Source organism: Giraffa tippelskirchi, chromosome 1, assembly GCF_054371585.1.
Source record: "Giraffa tippelskirchi isolate mGirTip1 chromosome 1, T2T-mGirTip1v1.2.pri, whole genome shotgun sequence".
Lineage (NCBI taxonomy): Eukaryota > Metazoa > Chordata > Mammalia > Artiodactyla > Giraffidae > Giraffa > Giraffa tippelskirchi.
In genome coordinates this window covers 186,764,875-186,783,099 of record NC_137275.1, presented here as the reverse complement: position 1 = coordinate 186,783,099, position 18,225 = coordinate 186,764,875, and the positions used below count along the sequence as shown (strand labels likewise).

Genomic DNA, 18,225 nt, shown 5'->3' with positions numbered 1-18,225 from the left:
TACCTCCAGAGCCATTTTATAAGCAACACAAGGAAAACCAGTCTCATTACCTTATAATCATACCTTGTTCCTGACCCCAAATGGTATCGTCTAGCTTGATCACTCACCTTAGTCCTCAGTCTTGACTCCGAATGACTTTTGGCTGTTCCAAAAATCAAATCCACCCTCAAAGGACGAAGATTTCCCATCACTGAGGATAATCAAAAGAATGTGTCGCAGACTCTGAAGGCAATGCCAAAAGAGGAGTTCCAAAAATGTTTTGAACAATGGCAGCATTGTTGGAGTAAGGGTATAAGCTCCCAAGGTAACTACTTTGAAGGGACAATACTCACTTGGATATATTTGTTCTGGCATGTTTGTTTAAAAGTTTTATTATTTTATAGTCATACTTTATCAACAACAAAACAGTTACAGAGGCATGTTACAGAAGAGGCTTTTAGGTAAAAGATCGTCCTGATACACACTTATCAACTAGGGATCATAAAAGTTAGATTTTTTTAAAAAATGACTAAGATAGATTACAAAAAAGTCTTAAAAGTAGAATTTCTGGATCAAAAGGCAAGTGTATATCCAAATCTCTTTTTTTATATGGGAAAATGAGGTTAAGAAAGCTATGCGACTCCCTAAAGTCACACTATTAGTTTCGAGCAGGGCTTGGACTAAACGAAGATTTTTCAGGCTTTTGGTTCAGTATTCATTCTAACTGTATCATTTTTCAAGAGCAAAAACAGCTTAATAATAGACATTAAAACACTAGTGACATTTTATTGAGGGACTGTTATAAATAAATTAGATTCACCAAAACCAGTAATTCATGCTGACTGTTTTAGCTTCAACCTGAAGCAATTTATTTCTTCTTATATTTTGATTCAATGGTACAAGTCAAACCTACTGTAATCACTACTTATAATCACAGAGAGCCTGCAAATCCTTAGGAGATGAAAACTAAACAGAAGCCTAAATTCTAAGTTTCTTGGCCTTTGTTTCAATTATGACTTTTTTTCCTTATTTAAAATTTATAAATATATTCCAAAAATTACCTATGCACATAACATATGATTAAACTAGAGCTCACATTTACTCACAAATTCAAACTCAAGTATCGCTGGTCTCCTTTACCTTTATTGTTATAGACATCTAGGTAATTGGGTGCAGAGAAAATTGTAATGAGCGATGGAAAGCCCGTCATTTGGCTCTTCCTGTACATTCGATACCTAGGAGAGAAATGGCAGCCCGTCTGTCTTGATATTAAAAGAAGAAACTCTGTAGTGCTGCTGGGTTCAGTGTTTTGTTTTGCTTATTATTGCTGATGTTGTTGGCCGTGCCACACAGTCAGCAGGATCTTACTTCCCCAACCAGGGATCGAACCCACAACCCCTGCAGTGGAAGCATGGAGTCTTAGCCACTGGACTTGCCAGGGAAGTCCTGGTACAGTTTTGATATAACTTACCCGGCATCTTGGGCTTCATGGGCTCTGATTATTGAGAGCAAATTATTGTTCTGCAGAAATTCACAAACTGCAGGGTAACTGTAAAAGAAAATTAGAAAACATAAGTTCAGAATGAAGACACCTGTCTTTTAATAGGAGGCAGGGGGAAAATCAAGATGAAATGAGCTGAATCTGTTTTAAATTTACAGGTTCATTACCACTGAATTTTTATTAATAGCTTAGTAATCATCACTCTTGTTTTCCCATGTCACTGATACACGTCATCCAGATCAAGGACGTACATAACGGACAACTCTGGGACAAAAGGAGAGCTCCCCTACCTTTTAATTTTTTTCTTTAACCTGTAAAACCCACAACAATAATAATACAACATCAAAACTTTTCTTGGTATCTTGATATTAAAAAAGTGTTAATACCACAGCAGTGTGCGATGCATGCGCATGTGTGTGTGTAGTAGATAGTAGGTACTAACAACTGAATAGGTGCTTTCTGAATGGCAAATATCCAATAGGAAGAACTAGAGGATACAAAATTATCCCGGAATTATCCAAGTGTTAATTATTTAATTTAGGTTTAACCTTTGTTTCTTATTATGTTCATTAAGTTTTAAAACAGGTTGCACATTCATTCACATGGTATAAAATGGAAAGATACAAAAAGTTCTACAGTGAAATGTCTCCCTCCGGCCTACCTCTATCTTCCAGTTACCCTGGAATCATCCAATGTCCGTGATTTCTTTGAGAGCCCTTCGGAGATACTTTACTCAATTTCAAGCAATTATACACACACACATGCATAGCCCCCTTTAAGAAATGTTATCAGATGGTACACATAGCTTTTTTGTAGGTCTTGTTTTTTTTTCACTTTATACTAGTGATTATTCCAATCAGCATATAAAGGATTTGTTTTCTTTTTTTCATTTTTAAAAAAAAATAGCCTCATTGCATTGTCTGGCATATTCCTTTGTCGGGATGTACAACCATTTATTTAACTAGCCTTCTACTGAATGTTTAGGTTGTTTAAAATCCTTCAGCATAAACAATGCAGGAAGGAAAACCTTGTACATGCATTTTACACATTTTCAAGTACAGTGGACCCCCATTGCTTGCAGTAGCTATGTTCTATATAAAATTGCTGCAAAACTGAATGACAGAACACTGAACCACTACTCCTAGGGGAAATACATGGTTAGGGTCCAGGGAGCCTTTGGTCACAACATTTTCATAAACTAATCACACATAACCTTGTTTTATGTGTGTTTCTGTGCAAAGACACCTGATTCAAGCTATAGCGTTGATTCATTAACATGAGACTCACGGCCAACAGTGCCATACTTATTCCTGAATGAAACTTTTATAATACACCACAGCCTTCTGGCACGTAAGAACACTAGATAGCACTTCAGTACTACGCTTGGGGTGATTTTAAACAGCAAAACACCAACAAAAACGTGGGAAATGTTTCACTAAATAGAGCACAGAAAAAATACTTGCTTACAGTGTGAGAGCTGAAAAAAGAAGGCAGAGCAACTGTGCCTTTAACCTCAGAGGGAACGTGCAACAGGTGACCCAAATTTTCCATTGCTCTGTACACATGAATGTCTGCGAGTGACTGGAATTGCTGTGAGTACTGACTCTGGGGTTACAAATAAAAACAAGCAGGCAGACTAGCAAAGCAGAATTCATGAATAATGAGGATTGAAGATTGTGAATGATAATAGTCACAGGATTACATTTTAGAAGTAGAAATTCTGGAATAAAGGCCAAGGCCATTTATAATTGAGAGATGTTGTCAAGCTGACTGTCATAGAAACTGTACCAATTTATATTCTCCTAAAGATAAAAAGCTTTACGCTCTTTATTTTAAGCAATGTAAAAAGAAGTAAAATTTAAATGATTTCATCATATTAGTCACTGCTAAAGTTGGCAGAATAGAACGAAAAAGTTACTTAGAAGAATGTTAAAACTATGGCAAAACTGAGGTTTCTTTTTGTGTGTAGATTTCATTTAACGAATGAATTATCTTAAGCAATTATCAGATTTTCAGGGTACTAAATACAGATATTATTTATTGGAATAAAATATTGGAATTAAAAAAAAAAAGTAGGCTTCAAACTTCCCTGAACCTCCCTAGTTTGGAGTGGCAAAGCACAATAAAAGCTCACATAGGAGATTTAAGACAACAGTCAACTTCCAGGAAATGTCCTGGGCTAAGTTCACAATGTCCTGTTCTTTTTATATCTTTGCCAATACCAGCAGTTCCAAAAGCTAGAGAGCTTTTTAAAAAATAACAGGATTCCCTTGTCTCAGGCTTACTGAACCAGAATCTCTGAAAGAAGAGCCAAGAAATCTTTATTTTTCAAGAAAGCAATAGAGGATGTTTGGGAACAAATAATCTAGATCATGTAGAGTCAGAAAACAACACTTAAGCACCACAAGATGTTGTGTTCAATTGTGTTTGGTATATTACCTATTAGGGCATAACACCTAATAAAGTATAAAAAGCAAAACAAGCAAAGGAAGAAAAGCGTTTTCTTCCTTTTATTAATCAAAAAATTAAGTAGAAGTCCCTGAATGACACAGATTCAAGATACAAAATATGCAGTTAAAAATATTTTGATAAAATATATTACAACTTCCTTTTCTAATTTTCTGAGGATTCAGTTCAGTTCCGTCGCTCATTCTTGTGCAACTCTTTGTGACCCCATGGACTGCAGCACACCAAGCTTCCCTGTCCATCACCAACTCCCAGAGCCTGCTCAAACTCTTGTTCATCAAGTCGGTGATGACATTCAACCATCTCATCCTCTGTTGTCCCCTTCTCCTCCTGCCTTCAATCTTTCCCAGCATCACGGTCTTTTTCAATGAGTCAGCTCTTCACATCAGGTGGCCAAAGTATTGGAGCTTCAGCTTCAACATCAGTCCTTCCAATGAATATTCAGGACTGATTTCCTTTAGAATTGACTGGTTTGATCTCCTTGCAGTCCAAGGGACTCTCAAGAGTCTTCTCTAACACCATAGTTCAAAAGCATCAATTCTTCGGTGCTCAGCTTTCTTTATAGTCCAAATCTCACATCCATACATGACTACTGGAAAAATCATAGCTTTGACTACATGGACCTTTGCTGGCACAGTAATGTCTCTGCTTTTTAATATGCTGTCTAGGTTGGTCATAGCTTTTTTTCCAAGGAGCAAGTGTCTTTTAATTTCATAGCTGCAGTCACCATCTGCAGTGATTTTGGAGCCCAAGAAAATAAAGTTTCTCACTGTTTCCATTATTTCCCCATCTAATCTTAACTGAGGATTAGCTTACCTGTAAAAATAAGAGCACCCTCGGACAGTGTTGTGGGTATAGTGTTCCAAGGTCTTTTCATTGCCATAATCCTCGGAGGGATCAGACCAAAGCAGGTCACACACTGGCCCAAAGGCTGGAGGTTCTTTAAACCTGTCTAACTAGAAGACACGCAAAAGCCAAAAGAAGAGAAATCATGAAAGCAAAAGGGCTTTTGGAAACTGTATGTGCATGTTCAGTCGCTTCTGTCATGTCCAACTGTTTATGACCCCATGGACTGTAGCCCGCCAGGTTCCTCTGTCCATGGGATTTCCCAGCAAGAATATTGGAGTGGGTTGCCATGCCCTCCACCTGGGGATCTTCCCAACCCAGGGACTGAACCCTGGTCTCTTTCGTTTCCTCCATTGCAGACGCATTCTTTACTGCTGAGTCACCAGGGAAGCCCTGGTAGGGGTCAAAAAAAGACCCTTCCAACCATAAGACTGTATTGGTAATAAAGAATTTTCCTTTAGGAAGAAAATGGACATTTAATAAATTTAGATGCATAGTTTTTTACTAGTTTTTGGTAATAAATTTTAATTAATATTTATATCCCCATGGTAGAAAAGGAGCCCCTTACATCCTCATCTTAAAAGTAGTGCTCATTTAATTTGAAAGTGAAGTCCATCACTATAGAAACATACTATTTATGAAAAAGACTCTGTTAAGTTTATTTCAATTGCCTAGGTGAGTCCAGGTTACCATGAGAGCAGCAAGGGTTTTTCAATGACTCTGTTCATTGTTTCTCTCATTCCAGTGGAGATTTATTTTAAAGAATGCTAGTTCTGTGGTGGTGGTGGGGGGGGCGGGGGTTGCAAAAGGTTTCATCCTTTCCATTCTCTGCAGTGGAGGCATTTCAATGTGTTATTAACTGAAGCCTCTAATCACTGGTGCTTTAGTTAACAAATGAAAACAAAGAAACAAAAGAAACCACACACACCAAGTAACTAGGAGAGCTGAATGCCAAGAAGAGGACCCCTACTAAATGAAAGGGGAGCTTTTTATTAATACAATTGATTTAGAATGGTGAAATTTGAGATTCACTATGTAAAACAGCGAAAGTGAAAGTTGCTCAGTCGTGTCCAACTCTTTGTGACCCCATGGACTATATAGTTGACGAAATTCTCCAGGCCAGAATACTAGAGTGGGCAGCCGTTCCCTTTTCCAGGGATCTTCCCAACCCAGGGATTGAATACCAGGTCTCCCACATTGCAGGCAGATTCTTTACCAGCTGAGCTATCAAGAAAGCCCAAGAATATTGGAGTGGGTACCCTATCCCTTCTCCAGCAGATCTTCCTGACCAAAGAATTGAACTGGGGTCTCCTGCATTGCAACAGAAGCAACTTAGCAGCAGCAGCAGCAGCTCCTGCATTGCAGGCGGATTCTTTACCAGCTGTTTATTTAATAACAAGGCAGCAGAAAAGGCTGTGCATTGTTACTACCCTCTTACCCTGAGAATAGTAACTTTAAGTCAGAGAAAGAAAGTGAAAGTGAAGTCGCTCAGTTGTGTCCGACTCTTTGCGACCCCATGGACTGTAGCCTACCAGGCTCCTCCATCCACGGGATTTTCCAGGCAAGAGTACAGGAGTGGGTTGCCATTTCCTTCTCCAGGAGACCTTCCCCACCTAGGTACTGAACCCAGGTCTCCTGCATTGTAGGCAGACGCTTTACCGTCTGAGCCACCAGGGAAGTCAGAGAAAATAGCTTCCCAAACAGAAAATTTTTTAGTTTCCGTACCTGTGTAAGTGAGGTAAGAGAAACCTCTTTTCATGATTCAGTCTTGGAAGTTTGTATGATTCTAAAAAATTGTCTGTTTCTTTTAGGTTGCCCTATTTGTTGGTATATAGCTATTCATAATATTCTGTTGTGGGGCTTCCCTGTGGTTCAGCGATAAAGAATCTTCCTGCCAATGCAGGAGATGCAGGTTTGCTCCCTGCGTCGGGAAGATCCCCTGAAGGAGGAAATGGCAACTCACTCCAGTATTCTTGACTGGTAAATCCCATGGACAGAGGAGCCTAGCAGGCTACAGTCCACAGGGTTGCAAAGAGTCAGACATGACTTAACAACTAAACAAGAGAATACAAAGGCAGAGGAGAGAAGATGATGATGCAGAACAATATAATTGAAAAAAGACTGACCGCCTTTTTTCAATCATGAAGATACACAATCCTGAAAATCATGATTACCAACTAAGGCAAGTGTAGCAATTAAACTCTATCATCTAAAAAATCAAAGTCAATGAATTTCGCAGCTGAAGAGTCCTCAGCCCATCAATTTCAACTTCCTCATTTTACAAAGAAAATTTAAGAGGTTAAGTGACTTGCTATGGGTTACACAATTAATGGGGGCTTCCCTGGAGGCTCAGATGGTAAAGAATCTGACTGCAATGTAGGTAACCTGGGTTTAATCCCTGGGTCAGGAAGATCCCCTGGAGTAGGGAACAGCAACCCACTCCAGTATTCTTGCCTGGAGAATTCCATGAACAGAGAAACCTGTCGAGCTACAGTCCATTGGGTCACAGACACAACTGAGTGACTAACACTTTCAATTCACTATCACATAATTAATGGCAGAACAGGGATTAGAACCCTGGTTTTCTTCCTTCCTTCAGTTCAGTCACTCAGTCATGTCTGACTCTTTTGTGACCGCATGGTCTGCAAACTCACGTCCATCGAGCCTGTGATGCCATCCAACCATCTTATCTTCTGTCATCCCTTCCTTCCTTATTGCAACATAATTTAAAGTTTCAGGACTATACTCAAAATATGTTATGTTTCTAGTTTGTAAAAGCCAGATTTTGTTAAAAATTAGACATTTTCTGGAAGATATACAGGAAAGATATTAATAGAAACTATTCCCCAATAAAAGATCACTGGTGATTTGTTTTCTTACTTTTAGTTATCCATATTTAAATTTTTCAGCAACAAAGATATATTAGTTAACTGCAATAAAAAACGAAATTAAAAGCATATTTACTCCACGAGACTAATGAATGCTTACTTACTTTCCGAATATCATCTAAACAAGTAATTTCAGGTGACATTCCTCCATGTACACACAGAAACTGCTGGTTTAAGAGGGCAGCAAGAGGAAGACAGTCAAATGTTTCCATACATGCATCGTACACCTGTTCAGAATATTTGATTCGACCTATTAAAGGAAAAACAAAGGAAGAGAGACGGAATTTATCATACCTGAGAAAGGATACAGGCCAGATGATTACAAAGCTACTCCAAAGCCATTTAATGCAGGCAAATTCAAAAACACAATCATCTTTGTAAAGATATTTCTGAAAAGTTGTGGATAAAGGGCAGACAAAATCTCCATCTTTTTCTAAAGACAAGTGTGACCTTGGATTAAGTATCTAGTTCTGTTGTCCTGGAAACCTGATAAAGTGAATGTAACCAGCTGTGTCATTAGGCAACAATGCTGATGGTAAAAATTACCCAATCACCTTAGTGCTCAGTCACTAAGTCATGTCCAGCTCTTTCTGACCCCATGGTCTTTTCCTGCCAGGCTCTTCTGTCCATGGGATTTCCAAGGCAAGAATACTGGAGTCGGTTGCCATTTCTTTCTCCAGGGGATCCTACGGACCCAGGGATCAAACCCACATCTCCCGCATTGGCAGGTGGGTTCTTTACCACTGCACCACCTGAGAAACCCACCCAATTACCTGGTGGAAGCTACAGCTTTGGGTGTCTCTGAGTGCGGTGACTCATGAGGTATGTCCCTGGTGGGACCCTGAAAACTATGCCAATAAAGCTTTTACAAGTGATACTGGCACTTGTGATGCATGAGGTTTCTAAGGCAGGGTGGCTCCCTAATCTGTCCAGTGTGGACACTGTTTCCTTGCACCTGAGCTGTGACTAGGAGCAGACTGGGGAAAGGGAAGGCAAAAGGCAAGAAACCTCTGGACTGAGGCAGGTACTCTGTACTCCCAAGAGGACCACTCCATGAAAATGGATACCTGGCGCTGCCTTCCTGGGTTGTGCTCTTTAGGATGGATGCCAAGCACCCATGCCCCATGGTCTCTTGTGAATCTGAGTATTTTGTTTGTTCTAAAAAGCCTTCCTGGTGGTGTTGAACATATATAAATAGAAACTGAAATTTTAGGAGTCATCAATAAAATGTCAATAATATTTTTGCTCAGGATTTTTGAGGTCTTTAAGCAAATTATGTCCTATGCTCTTTTAGGTAAAGACGTTCATTTCAGTGAACTGTATTTTAATGTGGTGGTCGTTTTTGAGGCTACAGAAATACTCCAGTGGGCTGAGAGTTATCTAGCCATGATATATAATAGTTGAGGTCATGAAAGAACAGGTAATAGTTGAGAAGTAGGAAGAGGGCTTCCCTGGTGGCTCAGATGGTAAAGAATCCTTCTGCAAGGCAGGAGATGCAGATTCAGTCCCTGGGTCGGGAAGATCTCCTGGAGAAGGAAATAGCAACCCACTCCAGTATTCTTGCCTGGAGAATTCCATGGACAGAGGAGCCTGGTGGGCTATAGTCCATGGGCTGGCAAAGAGTTGGACATGACTGAGCAACTAAACAATAACAAGTTGGAAGATAGGTTTAGTTTAAAGAGAGAGGGAACATCTTCTTCTTTGGCCTTGGGTTCAAAAACCCAGTATGCTAAGAGGTGCGTATTGGTAGACATGGCCAGAGTTTGTACAAGCAGGCAGTCCTACAGAACTGTGAGCTCCTTCTCCTCTTCCACAAGTTCATGAAGATGACACAAAGCCTACAAGGGCGCAGACAGCAATGCTATAGCAAGTTGAGTCAGACTATCCAGTTGGTAATTGTTTCTGTGTTTAGTGCGTTCCTCTAATCTCCACGCTTTTAAAAAAGTATCAGAGTTCAAGTATCAGAGCCTGGTCCTGGCAAGGCTTTGGGGAATAAAATGAAGGGTGATGGGTCCAGATGTGGGTCAGAGTGCAATTCCTGGGTGGCAGGAATGACTGGAGAGAGACTCCTGAAGGGAAGGTGTAAACCAGTGGACCACTCTTTATCCCCGAAGGTGGATACTGTCCCTTTACTGCCAATACTGATTAGGATTTGAGGACATTAAGGCAGTGTGTGGGTTCCTTTAGAAACTTTTAAAGAATTCTGTATTACCACAAAGGCAATTAAAATCTATTTCACAATATATCCTGACTCTATTACAACATCCAAGTTAACAAGAGCCATGTCTTCTACACCTTTGTATCTCCTTGCAGTTACATCCTTATATTCTCCTTTGCATCTGAACACTACACCTTTGGCTATTTCAAAAGTAGACCCAGTAATGGCCATAAAAAATTTCAAAGGGAAAAAAGGCAAGAGAAAAAAAAGCCTTTCATTTGTGGCCAGTGATTTACTTTTTCTCTTGTAAATCCATAGAGCCAGAGTTCCTCTTGTTGCCAACATCGATTAGCAATTCCTTTGTAAGAGTCCTAAGGGTGCATATAGGCAAGGATTTTAATTATTTATTAGTTCATGCTCCAAACACCATTTTATACCAATAAACTGCCTTTCAACCCTAAGAATGACTCAGAACAACTCCTTAGCCTATTTCCAGAAGAATGCCAAGTCTGAAGAAAGAAACACAGTGTCTTAACCCATTTTGTAAATTGAAAGAGGAAGTCACGAATCAAATTAAGCACACAACCAAAATATGAGTTATTGAATGTTATCATTTTTATGTTCTTAAAGTTTTTGAATAGGTACATAAACATCAATTCTTCTTTTCTGAGGGGTTAGACTGATAATAATTTGGTTTAACTGCATTTTCTATGACGGATATATAATTTTTGTATAGTAATATTTATTATTGTATTACCTTTATTATTAAAATTTGTTGAAGGCTCACAATGTTCCTGTGCCATCTTAAACACAGTGGAGTGGAGTCTGGAACCTGACTGCCTGGACTTGAACCTCAGCTCCACCACTGACTAGCAATAGTACTTTGGACAAATTACTTTGTGTCTTCATTTTCTCATCTATAATATGGGCCTAATAATAATACCCACCTACATTACAAGGTTGCTGTGAGGATCAAGTGAATTCACATACGTAAAATGCTTTGAAAAATGTGCGGCACAAAGTCAGTACTATATAAGTTTGGGGTTTTTTTTTTTTAATATTTACTTATTTATTTGGCCACACCAGGTCTTAGTTATTTGAGCTTCATCGTGGCATGCAGGATCTAGTTCCCTGATTGAATCCAGGCCCCTGTGCACTGGGAGCAAAGTCTCAGACCCTGAACCACCAGGGAAGTCCCAGTAAGTGTTAACCAATAAAATTATCTTATTCTATCCTCAGAGAAACTCTATGAAGTAGGTACTATCACTGACTTCATTAAAAAGTTCAGGAAACTGGGCTCACTTGTCCAAAGCTGCAACTAGTTAAGTAACGGAACTAGAACTTGAACCTGTTCATGCTCTTAACATGATGCCATACTCCTCCCAGTCTTTATTTTTAAGTTAAATATTTAGTAAGAGAATCTAAAGAGCCAAATATATAGTTACTGAAGTTAAAAGAGCTGACTTGAGTGCTTTATTTTCATGATAAATTGTAAGGTACATCACATAATGAAGCAAACGTGCACCTTGGTCACAGGATCACACTGATAACAAGTTCTAACCAGTATCAACAATAGAACATGAACAAAACAAAATTCTCATCAATATTCTTTCAAAGTAATTTTTGAGAGTCAACACTATTTGCAAAAAACCAGGAATTGCTCTAAACAGTGGTTATATATATTTATTTTTATTTGCTTTCATTTTTTTTAAAAAAGGTAATAGGTTAAAAAAAAAAGGTTCAAAATTAGTGTCTCTTGCCCCTTCTTTCGGAGAAGGCAATGGCACCCCACTCCAGTACTCTTGCCTGGAAAATCCCATGGGTGGAGGAGCCTGGTAGGCTGCAGTCCATGGGGTCGCTAAGAGTCGGACACGGCTGAGCAACTTCACTCTCACTTTTCACTCTCATGCATTGGAGAAGGAAATGGCAACCCACTCCAGTGTTCTTGCCTGGAGAATCCCAGGGACGGAGGAGCCTGGTGGGCTGCCGTCTATGGGGTCGCACAGAGTCGGACACGACTGAAGTGACTTAGCAGCAGCAGCAGCCCCTTCTTTAGGCAACTAGTTTTCTGGGTGTCTTTATAAGATATTTGATGCATATACATGTGAATATGTATATTTCCCTTTCACAACAGCCTTTTGTTTTTTTACACAAATGTACCATATGTATACTGTTTTCACTTGCTTTTTGGACTTTTTTTTTCTGGTTGTAATGTGTGGCATGTTGTATCTTAGTTCCCTGACCAGGGATGGAACTCAGCCTCTTGGCAGTGAAAGGATGGAGTCCTAATGACCATCAGGGAATTCCTGCTTTTTGGACTTAAAAACATATTCTGGAGATCATGCCACATCATTAATATGAAGAGCTCTGTAATTTTTAAATATCTATACAACATTTCACTTTATGGATATAACACAATCTAAGGACACCAATCTCTTGCTACTGTAAATAATGCTTATATAAGTAATGAACAATGGCAAACAATATTTGTTTATTAAAAAAAATCAACTTGTCATAACAATACTATTTTCATTAGCAAAATTATAGGAGTTTCTGGAACGTCCTGTAATTTTAGTAACATGTTTAACTACACATCAAAAAAGGGCCCCTGGAAAAAAGAAATTAATTTACTTTAGAAATTTGAACCCAGAGCTATGAGATGGAATGATAAAACCACTAGGTTACTTGCTTTCTAAATATTATAGCAATAAAGAAATGTTTTTGCAAATATAAATAATATGTCAAAAATTAACTTATACTTTGCTAACTCAAATTATCTCTGAAAAACCTATCTCTGGATTTGAAAGAAATTTTAAAAATATCTGCAATATAAAGCACTTTTAAACCTGATATAATAAAAGCCTCCACCTGCCCCTTTTAGAAATATTAACAAGACTACAGCTGCAAAATTTGGAACTAAGCATCACTTGGCAGTAATTATAAGTGCTGATTCTAAATGCCACGGTGTCTCTATATGAAAGATCAGTTTATCAGTAGAAACACTTGTGCAAAGCAGCACACATGCTCTTTCCTTATATAGGAAAAAAATTTGAAATTGTACTTGAATTTGTGTGTTTATTCCAAGATTTATTTACATTTCAGATGCAGCGTTAGAATGAAACAGGAGTATGTTGGTAGATGAGAGAAAAAAATGTGGTTGAACTACACTAAAGCATGTGAAAAGTAAATAAAAACCTGAGATAAGAAATTCTGTGCAAAATGACACACTCAAAATGTTTCCCAAAACTATTGTTGTATCTTCTTAAAATAGCCTGAACCAAGTATACTCATCAAAAAAAGCTCTGAAAAAAAGAGGAAAAATTAGATTTACCTAAAAAACCCCGAATCTTAATTCAAAGGCATCCATACACCTATTTCTTCATTTCTTGTATATTGCTAAATATTGGGCACTCCAGGGCCTTTGTGAATTGCTTAATATGAATTGTTTAATTTTCCCAGGTAAAGAAATAGAGACATAATGAGAACCACTCCAACATTTGGCTTAGAAAAACAATGCAAAATATTTCCAGTTTTTAAATCACTTAATGAAGTGGTTCTCAAAAGACAAACAGTAGATACGTGTCAAGCCTCTGTAACAGGTGTTCTTAACTAGCAGTGTGCTACAGAATCACCTGAGATGCTTTAAAAAGTTAAAGATTTTGGCCCCAGTTGGATAATTTGAAAGTTACCAGTTTAAAACCTTGATATAATATTAATAATTATTATATAGCAGTGATGAAAAGCTAATTCAAGGAGTCTGCTGCTGCTGCTAAGTTACTTCAGTCATGTCCGACTCTGTGCGACCCCACAGACGGCAGCCCACCAGGCTCCGGCATCCCTGGGATCCTCCAGGCAAGAATACTGGAGTGGGTTGCCATTTCCTTCTCCAGTGCAAGAAAGGGAAAAGTGAAAGTGAAGTCGCTCAGTCGTGTCCGACTCTCAGCGACCCCATGGACTGCAGCCTACCAGGCTCCTCTGTCCATGGGATTTTCCAGGCAAGAATACTGGAGTGGGGTGCCATTGCCTTCTCCTCAAGGAGTCTAGGGGAAGACAAACAATTAAAAGTACTAATCTTCCTGATCTAACTCCCCACAGGTAATCACTGTGACCAATTATTTCTGCACCTTACATAGGCAATCATACTATACATGTTCTGCAAATGGCTTTGGTCACCTAACAACATATTCGAACATCTCTCCGTATCAGGACATCAATATCCATCTTGATCTTACAACAGTTGCCTAGCATTCCATTTTTTAGATGTATTATCCCTTATTTAAGCAGCTCCTTACTGACATTTGCTTCCCTGGTGGCCCAGATGGTAAAGAATCTGCCTGCAATGCAGGAGACCCAGGTTCCATCCCTGGGTAGAGAAGAACCCCCTGGAAAAAGGAATGGCTACCCACTCCAGTATCCTTGCCTGGAGAATTCCATGGACAGAGGAGCCTGGCAGGTTACAGTCCATGGGGTTGCAAAGAGTTAGACACGACTGAAGTGACTTAACACACACATACAGGAGCATGTATGAAAGTTATATGGAAACCTTACACCACTTTACGTAAGGGACTTGATAATCTGCAGATTTTGGTATCTGCAGGAGTCTTGGAGTAAATCCTTGGGGACATCAAGGATATGTGTGTATATATATATGTATACATTTGAACTACTTCAGGATAGGTTTTTATGTAGATATAATAGAAATCTATATCTCAAATAGTGAGCTAATAGTTATTAATTTTAAGTGATGTAATTGTGTGGACAATTTATATCTTTGGACTTTTTAATGTTTTCCAAATATTCCCACGGGGGAAACTCGAAAGTTATTTTTTAAAACAAGTGTCTTAAACAGTGCAACCTAGGTTCTCACTAGAAAATGAAACAAAACAAGAACAAAACAGAACAGGAAGCATTTGAGATCCATTAGTTTCTTTTCTTTGTGTTTAATTTGCTTTGGGATGAACTAAAGCATAACTTTTAAATTCTGGAGAAGTGATTATACTTACATTCCTGTTTGAAGGTAAAATATTCTGTAAGATGCCTGCATTCATGATTTCCTCGAAGCAGAAACAATGTTTTGGGATGATTGATCTTTAAACTCCATAAATACAGCACACACTACAAGACAAACACAAGGATAACATTTTTATTTTTGATCATGATAACACATAAAGACAATTTATACAAGTTCAAATGACTGGCTGTAATGGCATATCTCATTGCTATTCCCAAGACAAAACGTGAGCAATCCATCTTTTGAGTGTGACCTGCTGCTGTTGCCCTAGAATTCATTATTTTTGTTTGTTTTTGTTTTGGCCGCACTGTGTGGCATGCAGGATCTCAGTTCCAGGCCAGGGATTGAGCTCACCCCCCTGAAGTGGAAGCGCAGAGTGCCAACCACCGGACCGCCAGGGAATTCCCTGCCCTGAAGTTTGAAAGAACACAGGAGAGCAGCTCTCACAGAAACCTCTTCTTACTTTCTGTTCCCATGCTCTCTCCATATACCTAGGTCTCTATGATAAAGCCACCCACACATACCTTAGTCCTAAAACTTGTATTTTATTTAGTGGAGAAACACTAGAGACATTTCCTCTAAAATCAGGAACAAGGAAAGGATACCTACTATCACTACTACTATTCAACACTGTACTAGAGGTATTAGTCAACTGAATTCAACAAAAGAAGTCAATGAGAGGCTTAAGAAGGAGTAAAAATAAAACTGTTCCTATTTGAAGATAATATAATATCATACCTGATAAACTCCAGAAAAATCAATGATACAACTAACTAAAATAATAAAAAAGTTCAGTAACATGGAAGGATATAAAATCAACATACGAAACCAGTAGCCTTCATATATACAAACAATATGTAGAACACAATGGTAGACAAAACTCCATTTACAACAGCAGCAAAGAAGATTAAACACATAGGAAAAAACTTAACAAGAAATGTGCAAAACTCATACTAGGAATAACTTGAAAAAACAATTCTGAAAGACACAAAAGGAGACATGAACAAATAGAAAGACTTTCCCTGTTTTTGGATAGGATGATTCAGCATTAAAAGAATATAATTCTTCCAAGTTTATAAACTCATTGCATTTCCAATAGACATACCATAAGCTATTCTATGGAATTAGATGAGTTGATAATTAAATTTATATGAAAAAATAAACATGCACGAATAGCCAGGAAACAGCCAGAAAAACAATGAAAAAGAGTGTTAAGACATACTGTAAAGTTTCTAAATTAAAACAGTGGTCCTGGCACATATATAGATAAATATACCAGTGGAACAAAATGGTCAGAAATTAATCCACGTATTAATCCACGTAAATCCAAGCTCCGAGAGTTGGTGATGGACAGGGAAGTCTGGCGTGCTGCAGTCCATAGGGTTGTAAAAAGTCAGACACGTCCAAGTGACTTAACTGAACTGAACTGAATCCATGTACATGTAAAAATTTGAGATATAAGAAAAGTGGCATACATTTATTTTTTAGAACAGATATGTAACTATATCTGTATATGTTTAACCTATCTCTGAAAGATCATACAAGAAACTCTTAACAGTGATCGTATGGGTGCAATGGCTAATACATGAGAAGATGTTTAGCTGCACTAGTAATCAAAGAAATATTAATTGAAACAATATACCCATCATTTTGGTAAATATTAGAAAATGAGATAAAACCAAATTCTGGAAAGAGAGACGGGAAGAAATATGAACTCTTAGGTGCTGCTGGTAGGCATATAGACTGTTACAGCTATTCTAAAGAGTGATCGGAAATACTCAGTCCACGTATGGGTCATACCCTTTCCCCTAGCAATCCCAGTCTTACTCATACACCATTTTGTTTTTCGTTGTTGTTGAGTCACTCAGTCACGTCCGACTCTTTTGTGACCCCATTGACTGTAGCGCCCCAGGCTTCTTTGTCCACAGGATTCTCCAGGCAAGGATACTGGAGTGGATTGCCATTTCCTGCTTCAGGGGATCTCCCTGACCCAGGGATTAAACCCCTGTCTTCTGCATTGGCAGGCAGATTCTTTACCACTGAGCCACTAGGGAAGCCATAGAGCAACTACTAATAAAACATGGGACCATAAGTGGATTTATACAAGGGCGTTCCTCAAAACAGTGTTCATTATAGAAAGAAATTGGAGTCGACCAAGTTGTCCACCATTGAGAACAAAGAACTAAACTGTCATAGATGTATACTATGGAATACAACAGAACAGACAGAAACCCAGATAGATCTTTAAAACATAATGATACTTGAAAACCAAAATCAACAGAAGCTTGTTAGAATACAGAGATTCCCAGGGTCTACCCCAGACCTAAAAAATAAAAAATTCTGGGGTGGGGTCTAGCAATTTGTTTTTGAATAACCCCTCCAGGTAATTATAATGCCTGCTAGAGTCTGAGAATGACTGAACAGCACCATATCATTTATGCAAAACTAAAGAGTATTTTTTCCTCAAAAACATTATATACTAAAAAACTGATATAATTAGTAATGTATTCTGAGGTATATACCAAATACAACACAAAGCTGTACACTTGGGAGAGGGAATAAGGAAAATAGAGGTCACAGATTAGGGAAAAAAAAAAAAAAAACCTGTAGAGGGGCTTTTTAGGAAAAACTAGCAATAAATGTGCCATGACCTGAAGGGCTGAATTCAACCAAGATTTCCTACCTCCTAAAAGGAAAGATCAAAATTCTGAATCCAGACACTTCTCTGAAGTCCTCTGCTAATTCACCAGCATCTTCTACCTACGCTTCCTGAATGAGACTCCTAACTAGTCTCCCTGAACCCATTCTTGGGCTCCTAGAGTCAGTCTACCACATAACAGCTAGAGTAATTGTCTTAAAACATAAATGGAAGTTATATCACTGCCATGCTTAAAAAACACAAAACCTATAAACCAATAAAAAAAAGCTCTAGAGGATTCTCATTGCATTCAGAATAAAACCCAAACTCTAACATGGTTTGCAAAGCCTGACATCATGTAACCCCTGCCTATCTCTCTGATGCACCATCCACATTGTCCCCTTACTCATTTTGTCTAGCCACGCTGACCTTGCTTCTGTTCCTGAGCTGTCTTAGGCTCGTTCCTTCCTCAGAGCTCTACACGGCCTCTGCCTGGAATGTACTCACCCCACCTCCATCTATGCAAGGCTCATTCTCTCAGGTCATTCATGTTTTCTATTCAAATGTTACCTCTTCAGATAGAACTTCCCTGACCTCCAACTGAATTGAAAGTGAAAGTGTTAGTTGCTTAGTCGTGTCCAACTCTTTGTGACCCCATGGACTGTAGCCTGCCAGGTTCCTCTGTCCATGGGATTCTCCAGGCAAGAATACTGGAGTGGGTAGCCATTCCTTTCTCCA

General features: G+C 38.7%; 1 protein-coding gene across 17 annotated transcripts in view; it reads right to left on the bottom strand.

Annotated features, from left to right (window-relative positions):
- PPP3CC (protein phosphatase 3 catalytic subunit gamma) overlaps positions 1–18,225 on the bottom strand; it is an 82,752-nt gene that overhangs the window by 24,361 nt on the left and 40,166 nt on the right. For 9 of the 17 annotated variants that reach the window (XM_081514389.1, XM_081514298.1, XM_081514287.1 and 6 more), the window contains exons 4-8: positions 14,842–14,953; positions 7,785–7,930; positions 4,763–4,902; positions 1,451–1,528; positions 1,120–1,214 (exon numbers count right to left, since the gene is read on the bottom strand). In XM_081514389.1, the coding sequence (XP_081370515.1) occupies positions 1,120–1,214; positions 1,451–1,528; positions 4,763–4,902; positions 7,785–7,930; positions 14,842–14,953 (571 nt within the window). The remainder of the gene's footprint in view (positions 1–1,119; positions 1,215–1,450; positions 1,529–4,762; positions 4,903–7,784; positions 7,931–14,841; positions 14,954–18,225) is intronic. The other 8 variants (XM_081514400.1, XM_081514337.1, XM_081514309.1 and 5 more) reach the window with 1 other exon arrangement.